The 12,238-nt window shown below is 48.5% G+C and overlaps 1 protein-coding gene across 4 annotated transcripts; it reads right to left on the bottom strand.

The window, feature by feature from the left end:
* Positions 1-8,049: 8,049 nt before the first annotated feature.
* c19h1orf216 (chromosome 19 C1orf216 homolog) lies at positions 8,050-11,822 on the bottom strand. 4 transcript variants are annotated; one of them, XM_076011547.1, is made up of 2 exons: positions 11,681-11,822; positions 8,050-9,657 (listed from the first exon to the last, which is right to left on the bottom strand). In XM_076011547.1, the coding sequence occupies exon 2, from the start codon at positions 9,633-9,635 to the stop codon at positions 8,565-8,567; it is 1,071 nt and encodes a 356-aa protein (XP_075867662.1). In that variant the 5' UTR covers positions 9,636-9,657; positions 11,681-11,822; the 3' UTR covers positions 8,050-8,564. The 4 variants fall into 4 exon arrangements, with proteins under 4 accessions (XP_075867662.1, XP_075867661.1, XP_075867660.1 ...); XM_076011546.1 differs by having other exon boundaries at positions 11,550-11,681; XM_076011545.1 differs by lacking the exon at positions 11,681-11,822 and adding an exon at positions 11,185-11,335.
* Positions 11,823-12,238: the final 416 nt, after the last annotated feature.

The following is a 12,238-nucleotide window of genomic DNA, read 5'->3' as shown; positions in this document are numbered from 1 at the left end:
CTCCACGTCCTCGGCTGCGCAGGGACGACGGGTCATTCTTCCCTCCACCCCAGCGACAACCCCTCCAAACCCCCACTCGACTCACCCACCCACCCACCCATAGCACAGCTCCTGACTCAACCCCTTAAGCCACTCGCATGACGCTCCCCCCCCCACCCCACCCCGCCATCATCATCCCTGACTGCTCTTGTTAAGAAAAGCGAGAATGAGGCAGAGTGAGAGCGAGGGAGAGAGCCAGATACAAGCTCTGTAATTGGGCTCTTGAATATTTAAGTCACTGGGGATGAAAGTTTAATGAAAAGATGATTATCTACCAGTTTATCACACCAGCGTTTCATATTTCATTTTCATATTCTTTGCACCAAGCAGCGCTTGTCCACTCTGGCAGCTGTGGATACAGGGTTTTTTTGCGTAAGGAAGGCAGGTCAAGGCGTTTTGGTTGCATGTTTATGTTGTTTTGTCAAAATGAATAATAATTACTTTTGCTGAAAGCATGTATGTTCTCATTCCTTGGAGTAGCAAGGAAGCACAGGTTTTTTTTTTGATCCGGCATGTTGCAGAAACACTCGGCAGCTGCCAAGAATTTAGTCGGCGACACGGAACGCTTCAAAACAGGCTGCTTTTCAAACACTTGGAAAGTAACTTCGGTATTTGTCACATCGCTACCTGCAGTGTTCCGCGAACAGTTGATATTTTTAAACAGTTTGCTCCAATTAAAACTCTTGAGGAATTTTCCTTGGGCATTTCTTTTTTTTAATATTCAGGAAAAGATGCAAGGGCAGAGAAAGTTTGGGGAAATTTAGTTTTGGGTTGCAAGTTGTTACTGAAAAGGCCAATCTTGCACTTTTCTAAGCATTATGTCTATTGCAGACTCCAGGAGAGAGGACTCGTGCCATGTTTAGCCAAGGAGTCCATGGACAAAAATAATGAGAACAAAAAATAAAGAAAACAAAAAATACCAAGAGAAGATAATGAGGATGGAAACAGTGCAGCAAGAACATGGAAGAAGGACCCAGTGGGGGGGGGGGGGACTTCTGGCTGATGACGCTTCAGAAAAAGCAGGTTTGCTGCCAGGGTAGTCCGTCTGTACAGACAGACACAGGGCTTGAGAGGAGTCAACAGTCCGGACAACTACAAGAAAAAACATACAAAACCCAAAGTTTTGTTAGTCTAATACACTTTTACACTTAATACACTTAATCTTAAACAACGTTTGCAGGGACAATCAAGCGGTGGACTGAAGATTGTAACGGAGTCCTGAAAGTGTCTGGTGATGAGCTCATGAGGACCAGGTGGGTCTGATGGTTGAGGCAGAGCAAGTGTGGCTTGTGGTGGGAGGCGGCCTAGACTGAGCTGTCAGCGTGGCAGACAAAAACAAAAAGACATGCAACACACAAGCACACGGTCAAAACTGCAGCTCCACACCTTATTCTGGAGAATAACAATTTGACTTTCACTGTTTCTCTGAAGGGCGACACGGTGGCGCAGTGGTTAGCGCTGTGCCTCACAGCAAGAAGGTCGTGGGTTCGATTCTGGGGCCCGGACCTGAGACCTTTCTGTGTGGAGTTTGCATGTTCTCCCTGTGTCTGCGTGGGTTCTCTCCGGCTTCCTCCCACAGTCCAAAAACATGCATGTGAGGAACACTCTAAATTCTCCGTAGGTGTGCATGTGAGTGTGAATGGTTGTCTGTTTCTATGTTCTATGGCGACTTGTCCAGGGTGTCACCCTGCCTTTGCCCTAAGACAGCTGGGATAGGCTCCAGCAGACACCCGTGACCCTGAGCTCGGGACTAAGCGGGTATGGAAAATGAATGAATGAATGTTTCTCTGAACATAATGCAGCATGTGCCCATTTCAGTCATCCAATGGCAAATTTTTTTTTCTTCTATTTACCAACATGATGGCACAACAGTGATGTTACCATACAACTATATCAAATCATAATATTTGATGCTTTGTGCCAACTTGCTCATAAAGATTTAAAAGCTTTTTATGAGCAAGCTCAACAGAGAAAAACAAAGACCAACTTGACGTCGCTCAGTCATTTCTCCATCTCACAGCTTTTTTTTGGACAAAAAAACCATTTTGCTTCATTGCCCTGGTTGCTTTGAAAAACACATACAGACCGAATCAGTCGATGGAGACGTACATGATTTAAGGGATGAAGGCAACGCCAGTATACTTTCATCCCGTGCTGTTGGGTTTTTCTGCCCCCCCCACCCCTCGACGCCCCCACCCTCATTCATTAACGCCCCTCGATGAAAAGCTGAAGGACGCTCTTTCCTCTCCCTAATGGCGAGACGTAAACAGACGGCTGTTTGTTATTCATTCTCATTATTCATAATGTTGGCGACATTAATCCCTTTTTTCGGCGTGAAAAAGCCGGTGACATGCGGCGCTCTCCCCTTTACTCACTTATTTATTTATTTTAACCAAAGCCCAGCGGAACAACAGGAGCTGCAGAGATTTCTTGGGGGGGTGGCGAGCAGTGGGGGCGATGAGTGAGGATTATGTTTTTTTGTGGGACCCTCGCATAGCCTCGGGCCACAGTTTGGAAGTGGATGGCAGAGATTAAGCGCCGTGCGTGGTGCTCTAAGAGGCCATTTCCAGGCGCAGGCTGACAGCCTTTACGTGGGTCAGCGTGCAGGGGACTGCCAGTGAGCTACAGCAGATTTTTTTTTAGTCCGACTGGCGTGACGACGAAGAGGTCGACAAAAGATCCCTTCAAGATGCACAGTTTGCAGGGGGGGGAAAGTTGTGAATATAAATTCATGAGATGCATTATTAAAACGGCTTCTTCTGCCATATGTTGACGTCCGCGCTGGAAATCCAATAACCTGTGTGAAAGAGGCCCCTAGGGGCCGAGGTGAGAGCCGGCCGGTGCGTTCACCTCGCCTCGTGCAGTTCATTCAGTCCCGTTTTTAAAAAAACTGGCACGGAGAGAAAAAGAAGTGGAATCTGCAACGGCCCTCGCAGCTTATCATTCTAATCCACGATTTCACGGCGCCGAGGCGGGCGCGACCCACGCCGCTTGTCACTTTTGTGGACAGGGGTGTCACCATTTAGCCCCTATCTCTGTGGGACCCTCTGAGGAGGGGACGGAGGGAGGGCTGGGCTCCGTCACCAGGTCTGGGCGACGGAGGGGGAGGGAGGAGGACAAGGAGGAGGAGGAGGAGGAGGAGGAGGAGGAGAAAAAGAGCAAGTTAAATGAAAGTGACAATCTGCAAACATTCCTGCCGGCAGCTGCGCGGCATTCTCCATAGTTCAACACCCTCCGCATGGTCCCCGGCACACGCACCTGCCGCTCCCAGCCGGGCTTTCACCCACAGCCAGATAATCTATGGGCGGGTCCCGGGCCGGGGCTCCCCTTCAATGTGCTCTTGAGAAAACCCCTTATGCGTGAAAAAGCCCCCTTTCTCTGCCTTTTGTCTGACACAGTTTTATGGGACAACATTGGGCATTATGAGGTTTGGGGGATTTTTCACGGCACTCCATAGAAGGGTATAATCCTTTCAGGCACGGGACGAATAAAAAAGTTTTAACCTGCTGTTTTCATATTTATTAGCTGGTTAGAGCAGACGAGGCAGCTGAAGCCGCACTAGCGGCCCTCCACCCCTCCCCCCTCCGCCTCCCACTCCTCCTCCTCCTCCTCCCCCTCCTCCTCCTCACACATGCACAAGTTTGGAGTCGAGGAATCATTGGCAGGGAGCCGCGTCTCGAGAGGAGGGGTCGGCCCGCTCTCAATGGGGCCTGATTGCTTTAACGGAGTGAGTCAATAGAGTCAAGTGGGCGCCTCACACGGGGGTCAACACAGGCCTCAGACGCTGAGCTCCGCTCTGCGCCCCCGGTCAACAGGTTGTTACGAGACGTTATTAAATGTTGTGGTTCATCAAACGGCCGAGTTTGGAAGGAGGACTTGACCTCGTTTTGTTGTACGTGCCAGTTAATGTTGTTGTTTTCCTGTTTCAAGCCTCAAATGAAATCACATTAGAGCCTGAAGAGTGATGGGAACAATGGGATTTTTTCCCTATATAGTAACGCAGTTTAGGTTTAATATAACAGCAATGAGCAAAGTAACACAAACAATGGGAATGAGCGGCTGAAGGGAGACATTTTCTGAAGTTATTTATTGCAATTAAGGAGACATTTCTAAATCAAATTTGAGACATAATTGAACCCGTATCTATCTATCTATCTATCTATCTGTCTATCTATCTATCTATCTATCTATCTATCTGTCTATCCGTATGTGTTGCTTCTCCTCCGTCGACAGGTCTTCCTCTATCCAGTTCATCATGCACAGGCCCCGGGCCGCAACCTCATCCTCCCCCCATCACCCCCCCGCCCACCCAACCCTCCTCACTCCTACGCCTCCCCCTCTCCCCCCGAACCCCTCACCCAACCACCCCACCCACCGCCGCCACCCCCTTTCTGTCAAAGCTGATTGTTTCCACGCCAGCAGAGTGCTGCGGGCGAGCACACTGTCACACTACATCAGGCAGAGGGGAGACGGGGAGAGAGGGAGCATGATAGGGTCTGGATGTGTTGCTGTGTTCCAAAAGCTCTGGCCCGAGCTGCAGTTGAGGCTCCGCAACTTTTTTTTCCCCCCTTATCCCCTCTTCCCCATGTCAGGGGTGTCCGAATACAACCACCACTCAGTGTTTGACCTGAGGAATCCAACTGTGAAAGGACTTCTTTTTAAAAAATAAATAAATAAATAAATAAAAGCACTGAGGACGGAATGGTAAGACAGCTTGGAAGAACTGAAGCCTTTTTTCAGTCAGAAATATATAAAGGACTGTTTTTATTAGACTAAGACTCCACCGAGCGCCGGTGGGGTTGTTTTTGACCTGGTGTCAATTCCGTGATTCTGGGGATTTCATTACACAGTTGTTTTTCAAGATGAGATGCACAGAGTTCAAGCTGTAGAAACAAAACGACAGGAGCAGGAAATCAAGACATGCGAACGCGACGACTTAGGAATGAACAGTAGGAATACTTTTAGGCCCCGAGCAACCCGACAGTGGTGCCACTGAACTAAAAACAAGTCATTGATTGTCAACTGGGTAAAATTAACCCAGTGCAGCTCTGTTAGATCAATTCTGACCCAGTGATTTTCAATGTGTGTGTGTATGTGCTTGCGTGTGTGTGTGTGCGCGCAGCCAGATTGAGCTCAGTCTCTTAATTTAGAATCAAATTTTCAAGCTTCCTCCCCCCCAGTTTTAAGATACTTTTATCAACTTTTTTTTAAAAATGTAATTACAAAGATGCCATTATACTACATGTGCTAATTTGATCCGAACATTTTACAGTTTACATAAGAAAAGCTAATTTTATGAGCTATGTACTTTGATTGTATAAATTCATGAGCCTTGATATAAATTAGCTTCGATATTTTTAAGACATCGTTCTGTACCTCACTGTCAACCAGGGTTAGATCCTCCGCATCTCCAAAATTCGATCTGATATATTTTAGCCGATGTTTATATAAAGAGCACATCAGGTCTTTGCCAATTCATACCTACTACTGTCTCCAACGCTCGGCCCCGATCCCACTTTTATATGTTTTACCACTCAACATGTAGTGAAAGCCGATCTGCCCCGTGGGAACCCTTTCATGAATCCCAGTTGGTCCCCTGTTACGCTCAACACCGCTCAATGAAGTGGTGTGTTCGCTGCTCCCCCCTAGTGGCGCCAGACAGGCACAGGGGTGACCTGAAGGTCTGTGATAGCGTGTCTCCCCCTAGTGGACGTCCTCCACAGAGTTGGTTTGTCAGCAGACTTGAGATAGAAGAGATATTTGAGTATAAACCGTATTTAATTTTCTTGAAATTGAAGTTGTATTAGATTTAAACAAAGGGGTGGTTGTTTTGTTCTTAATAGACACCGGAAATATTTGACCGACAAAAGGAAGATGCAATTGCTTAAGAATTACGACGCAGTAGGGTAAAATAATGTACAAATATAGTTTTGTTTCTCCTTCTAGATGATGCAACTTCAAGTTATAGTCTCGCGAGAGTGTGGCTTTGGCGTTGAGCATCTAATCTAAATCTAATCTATTATTATTTATGAAGTGGATAAAACCAAAAACAGCCTAAGCTTGTTTTCTGTGAACTGGGGTTGGTGTTGTTTATAGTTGTAAGGAGAAAAAAATTGTGTGAGACACATCGTAACCTTTTGCACTTTTTTTTTTCTTTTTTCGGTTGCACACCTTCGACCACGCTATATGTTTATTTTCGATTCCATCCATTTTCATACGTGGTTCCTCCTGGGTTTGTGGGGGATCTGCTGGAGCCTTTCCCAGCTGTCAAGGCTGGACAAGTCGCCAGTTCATCGCAGGGCCATATTCAAAGACATTTCAGGAGACGATTTACAGTTCCTAATTTGCCTCATTCCTAATTTTTTTTTTGTTTGGGAGGAAGCCGAAGAGAATCCACTCAGAAAGGCCCCTTGCCCGGATCGAACTCGCAACCTTCTTGCTGTGAGGCGACTGACCACTGCACAATATGATGATTCAAAACATGAAAAGTATTTGTTTCTTGCACTGTAAAGGAAATGCTATGAAATAAAACGATGTAAATATACCTCGCCATTAAAAACAAACGTGTTGTCGTCTGTCGTAGGTTCCACACAAACACTCACACTGGACTCATGATTTAACATGGCATCCACGGGTGCGGAATTTTTCTTTTTCTCGGGGAAAAAAATGTATGCAAGTGCCTCGATGCCCCATGAAAATGACAGTAGATAACATGCGTCAGTTAAAGATTTGTTTGTATGCGAACAGCTTTTTTTTTTAAATTATTATTATTATTATTATTTTTTTTTACCCCCAACATTATTATTCTGAAATGTTTGACGCTGCAGTGCGAGGCTCCGCTGTAATTCATCGGCTAACTTGAATGAATTTCTCATCCAAGTCTTCCGCCCTGAAATCGCTCCTCGCTTGTTCACAAGATCGCAGTCAAAAGCCGCGTTTGTTCTTCCCGTTGTCCTTCTTCCTGCATGTTGCCGCTTTGTGCGTTACTTACAAGGCTCGCAGCGCGGTGGAAACATGTTATCCCCCTCGCCACTTTCACGCCTGAGTCGCAAAACACCCGCTTTCCAGCCAGCCAGCCATCCAGCCAGCCAAGCCAGCCAACCAGCCAGGGAGGGATCAATATGGAAAATAAATCGACTCAGACTTTTTCTCCCCCATTGCCACGTCTGCGTCCAGGAGAGGACGATAAGCTCGGAGAAGAAATAAAACAGGAGTTAGTTAAATGGAGGCAGAGACGCGGGTGGGATTATCTCGAAACTCGCCCCGGGGTTTTGGCTGTGCTGCGCGTAACCGCAGCGGCGTCTGTTCAGCGCGCACGGCCGCCGAACAGGACCTGCAGGGCCCCGGGGCGCAACACTGACTGGCTCCCTGGGGGCCCCGAGACGACTCGCCCTGGGTGGAGATTATAGGGTGGCAACGTGGCTGGTATCTCCGGGAACATGCGCACGCACACACACGCATACACACGGGCTCGTGGAGGGAGGTGAGATGGATCTCCAAAGTTGCCCGCGGCGGCAGCCTTACCCATAATAATAATAAATGGAAGAAAAAAAAAAAAAAAACCCTGACTGGAGCCTCACAAGGCTATCACACTGCAAGCAGAACACACACTCTCCCAGCCCGTGTGATGAGCAGATACAAGCCAACTTTGTTCAGACGACAAAGAGGCAATTGTAAAACTGAAAAGGTCATTGGCCCGGGGGCATCGTACAAAAGTACAGCTCGAAGATAAAAAAAACAACAAAAAAAACAGAGGCCTTCTTTAGTCGTATCTTGCACTGAGGGCGCTTTGATAAACCTGCTCGATGGCATCGACATGCTGATCCGGAACGAAACAAAGTCTCCGAGCTCTTGAAATGGTTTTAATCAGAAACCTTCTTGGACTCCCCCTCCCCCAACCACCACCTTCACACATTCTCTGATTAATCTATTTTTATTACAAAAACATCAAATCTCATTAGATGGGCTTTTATGAATGAGCAATAAAAAAAAACAGGCGCACAAAAATGCTCAGATGGAAGATAGGTTTTTATTCATCAGTTTTAATTTACTCCTAATCTCTTTATGTACAGCATGGTCCAAGGATATAAATTATCTCTAACAATGTAAAATCTATATTTGTTTTGGTACAGCAGGTGTTTTTTCGACACACAGGACAAGACTCCAGAGGTACAGCACACACACAACATCTTTTATAATATCTATTGTAAAACAAAGTGCTTGTCGTTTTCATTGCTTTACCATAATACAGTGTGGATGTCATACATTTATAAAGTCTGGTCTTCAACAGATACACATAGATGCTCTGGATGGTAAATGATAAGACATTTTGGACAAGAACCTGACAATCAGAAAACTGTGAGTGTGAAGCCACGGTAGTGTCGAACATGATGAGAGGAGATGATCTGTTATATTTTTATTATTCAGGTTTGGGAAAATGTCAGCAGAATGGAAGCAAACATTAAAAAACAATTCTGTTGTGTTGTGTTCTGTTAGTGCAGTTATTCCCTGCCTCTCCCTCATGATTATTGGCTGACGGTGACGGTGGCGGTGGCGGCGGCGGGCGCGGCGTTGGCCATGGTGGCGGCGCCCATCCGCAGCAGCTCCTTCCTCTGGGTGAGAATGATGTCGAAGCTGCTCTGCAGCCGGTCCTGCTGCTCCAGGACGCGGCCCTGCAGGGTGCGCACCCAGCGGATCAGGGCCAGGCGCCGGTACATGGTGAGCTGCGCCTGGTGCTTCTCCATCTCCTGGGCCTTGAAGTGCTCGCGGTCTCGCAGCGTCCACACGGCGTCCATCACCAGCTCGGGCTGCCCGCAGTCGCTGTCCGACGACTGGTCTTCGTCCTCGTCCTCCTCCTGGTCCTGCCCCAAGCCTGCCCCTTCCTCCAGAACGTTCCCCAGGCTGCTTCCCATCCTGGACCTGCTGAGGCTCCGGTTCCTGTTGGGCTCGGCCTTCTCGTGGATGGATCTGGGCTCGCCGACCCCGATGCGGTCCCAGCCCCCCATGAGCGCCGCTTCCCCTCCGCTGTCCATGTTGAGGGAGGACGCGCTCCCGCCCGAGTGGTGGCTGAACTCGGAGTCGGATTCACTGTCGCCCCACTCGTCGTCGTCGTCCTCCAGCCCCATCACGACGTCCTCCTTCCCCCTCCTGCTGTTCTTCCCCTGGTGCTCCCTTTTCTCACGCAGCGGCTCCTCGCCGTGGCTGACCAGTGACCTCCTGCCTTCCTCCACCATCCGACCTTCTTCCGCCCCATCGGGCGGCACCCGGCCGTAGCCGTCGTCCCCGGTCTCGACTTCGGGCAGGGGCTCCAGCGTGCTCCAGCACGGCAGGCGGGAGCGTGGCGACAAGACCCCCGAGTTGTGGTGGTAACCCGGCGAAGGGTCCCGCCCCATGGGGCCCAGGTTGCGCGGTCGCACCTGGTTACGGTTCTCGTCTCCACTTCCCGTCGGCCCGTTGTCGTCCTTGCCCGGCAGGAAGTTGAAGTTGCCATCTTTGTCGCTCTTCCGGTTGCGCAGCGAGGAGGAGGGGCTCCCGCGAGAGCCCTGCTGCCCTCCTCCGTGGGTTGGGCTCTGGGGTTGATCCTGATGCTGAAGCATCTCTGACCTTGACTGAGCTTCTCTGAAAGGACAGCGGAGCGGATTCAGTGCGATGCAGTGATAAAACAGACCACATGAGCCATGACAAGCAGCATCACACAGCCTGAAGCAGTAAATCAATTAATATGGCTGAACAGATTTGTCAACGGGGAGGAGTTCTGGTCACAATTGCGTGACTGTTCTCCAGTTATTAAAAAAAGGGACCTTTTAAAAATTATCTTTCGCCCTTTGTTTGGTTTTGTGTCTGAAGAAACGGAACATTTACTGAGGAAAAACAAACAATGCTCAGGATCAGAATCAGAATTATCATGGCTTTATTTGTCATTGTACCATGTACAAAAACCTGATAGTTACTAGTCTCTGTCCCTGTCCAGGGTGTAATCCAGCCTAAAGACAGCTGCGATTGGCACCAACACACCCTGCGACCCTGAGTGCAGGATAGGAAGATACAGGATCAACAAATCTGAGTAAACTAAGCTCCATCCAAAAGCTGTCATCCATCCATCCATCCATCCATCCATCCATCCATCCATCCATCCAATACCCACTTCTTACTGAACTCAGGGTTGCGGGGGTCTGCCGGAGCCTATCCCAGCTGTCATAGGGCGAAGGCATGGTGACACCCTGGACAAGTCGCCAGGGCCACATAGAGATAAACAACCATTCGCACAAACACCTACGGTCAATTTAGAGTTCCAATTCACCCAGTTTTGGACTGTGTAACTGGAGAGAACCCACACAAACACAGAGAGAACATGCAAACTTCACAGAGAAAAGGTCCCATAATTGAACCAACGACCTTCATGCTGTGAGGTGACAGCCTAACCACTGCGTCATTGTGCCACCCATCAGTTGTCAGTCAACTGAATGTGATATTTGATAAACCACTTCTTAACTTCCTATTCATTAAAGGTTGTGGGAAAACAGTTATCGAAGGAGGCTGCAAACAGGCGATAGCCCCAGCAAAGCCGTAAACAAGGTACCTTTGGGAAAAGCAAGGACATGCAACCACAAAAAAAAGTCAACAAGGGAAGAAAACACATCGAGTTCACCAAGTACAGGCCAAATAAACACGCACACAGACACACAACGAGCTGCAGCGTCGCACGATAATTCCCCGACGCAGGCGAGTGGGGAACGACTACGGGCTGCTCCACACACTCCGCTTCGATTAGCATCAAATATTTACGTGTCTCGTCAGGATGGAAATCTGTCTAATCCTGACTGCGGGCTGCTGTCAATCACCGCTGCTCTCCTCTCCTCTCTTCAACCCCTGCAAGCGCGTACACGGTGGCGGGAACGCGCGCGCGCGAGGTACACAGGCGGATGCTGGGCGAGCACGAGAACGAAGAGGGGAAATGAGGGAGGGTGTGGGGAGGATGGAAGATGATTGTCGCAACAACAACAACAACAAAAAAGCGCTTATATCTCAATATTCGAAATGATCCAACGGTAATGCATGCGATGTCACGTGACAGAATCGTTTAGTCGTCGTTCAGGCAAAAGCGTGAGCAGAAGCGCGGACGAAAAAATATATGAGGAATTATACCGAAATAGTCCCGCTGCTGCTGCTGTTGCTGCTGGGTGGATGTTTCTGATGTGAACCATTAGATGTGTGTCTCTGCTCGGACGACGGAAGTAAACGCAGAATAGGCGGCCAATGGCGCTCAGCGGCTGCATGTTGACGGCTTAATGGTGAACTGTGATTATTTCACATAATAAATAAATAAATAAATAAATAAATAAATAAATGAAAAATTATAATAGAGCAAAACACGACAACGGTACGCCCCAGTGTTAATACGGCGAGTCAATACAGTCAAAAAAGGGAAGCTAAAAGTCCATCTCAGGATGAAAAAGGGGGATAAAAATGACGGAATAGCTGATGCGCGCCGTGCGTTACGTAACGCTCACCCCATGTCCGCGCCGTCTCCTCTCTAACGGGCTCACGGCCTGCCTTCCATCTCTAATCGCTCGGATGAAATAAAGCCACCGACGCCAGGTCCGTCCGGCTTTATTTGCGCGAGTGTCTGGCGTGGTCTTACCTTTTTTTGGTTGCTGCTTGGCTCGCGGCTCGGTGAGGAAGCCGGACGCTGCGCCCTCCCAGTTTTCCTCCTCCTCCTCCGCCTCCTCCTCTTCCTCCTCCACTCTACCACCACCACCACCGCAACCTCCAGCCCTCCTATGCGATGTTTATTTTTGCTCTTCCTCTCCCCTCCTCCTCCGCCTCCCATCCCCTTCACAGACACATGTGTGCTGGAAATTACGGGAAATAATGTTGCCACAACTTTGTGGCTATATTTAGCGAGTATTCAGAGCCCTATACATTTTTTTTTTTTTTTGCCTCAGTAATAGGCTGTAGTAGGCGACTCGCATGCCCCCTCCTCATTCGAGCCAGCCTTCTGCCAGGCTCAGTACCTAACTACTTCCTAAACTGGGCAGGGACAGGCAGTGGCGGAAACTTTTTCAGATCGTTACTCACACAGGGGTAAAAAGTAGATTCCTGAAATGCCTACTTGGCTGTTTTTGTATTAAGATTAGTTAAGATTAAGATTAGATCAGTAGCTGTTTGTACAGTAATCACAAAACGTTTTTTTTTTTTT

This window comes from Nelusetta ayraudi, unplaced genomic scaffold, assembly GCF_046127955.1.
Source record: "Nelusetta ayraudi isolate G7.1 ecotype Tasmania unplaced genomic scaffold, CSIRO-AGI_Nayr_v1 ptg000135l, whole genome shotgun sequence".
In the NCBI taxonomy this organism is placed as follows: domain Eukaryota; kingdom Metazoa; phylum Chordata; class Actinopteri; order Tetraodontiformes; family Monacanthidae; genus Nelusetta; species Nelusetta ayraudi.
This window is presented reverse-complemented; position numbering and strand designations above follow the sequence as displayed.

Excerpts from the sequence above, each read along its gene's own strand:
- c19h1orf216 (XM_076011545.1), bottom strand. The coding sequence starts at position 11,315 with ATGCAGCCGCTGAGCGCCATTGGCCGCCTATTCTGCGTTTACTTCCGT. Across the intron at positions 9,658-11,184 it reads GCAGCAGCGGGACTATTTCG|AGAAGCTCAGTCAAGGTCAG; the intron begins GTATAATTCCTC and ends CTGTCCTTTCAG.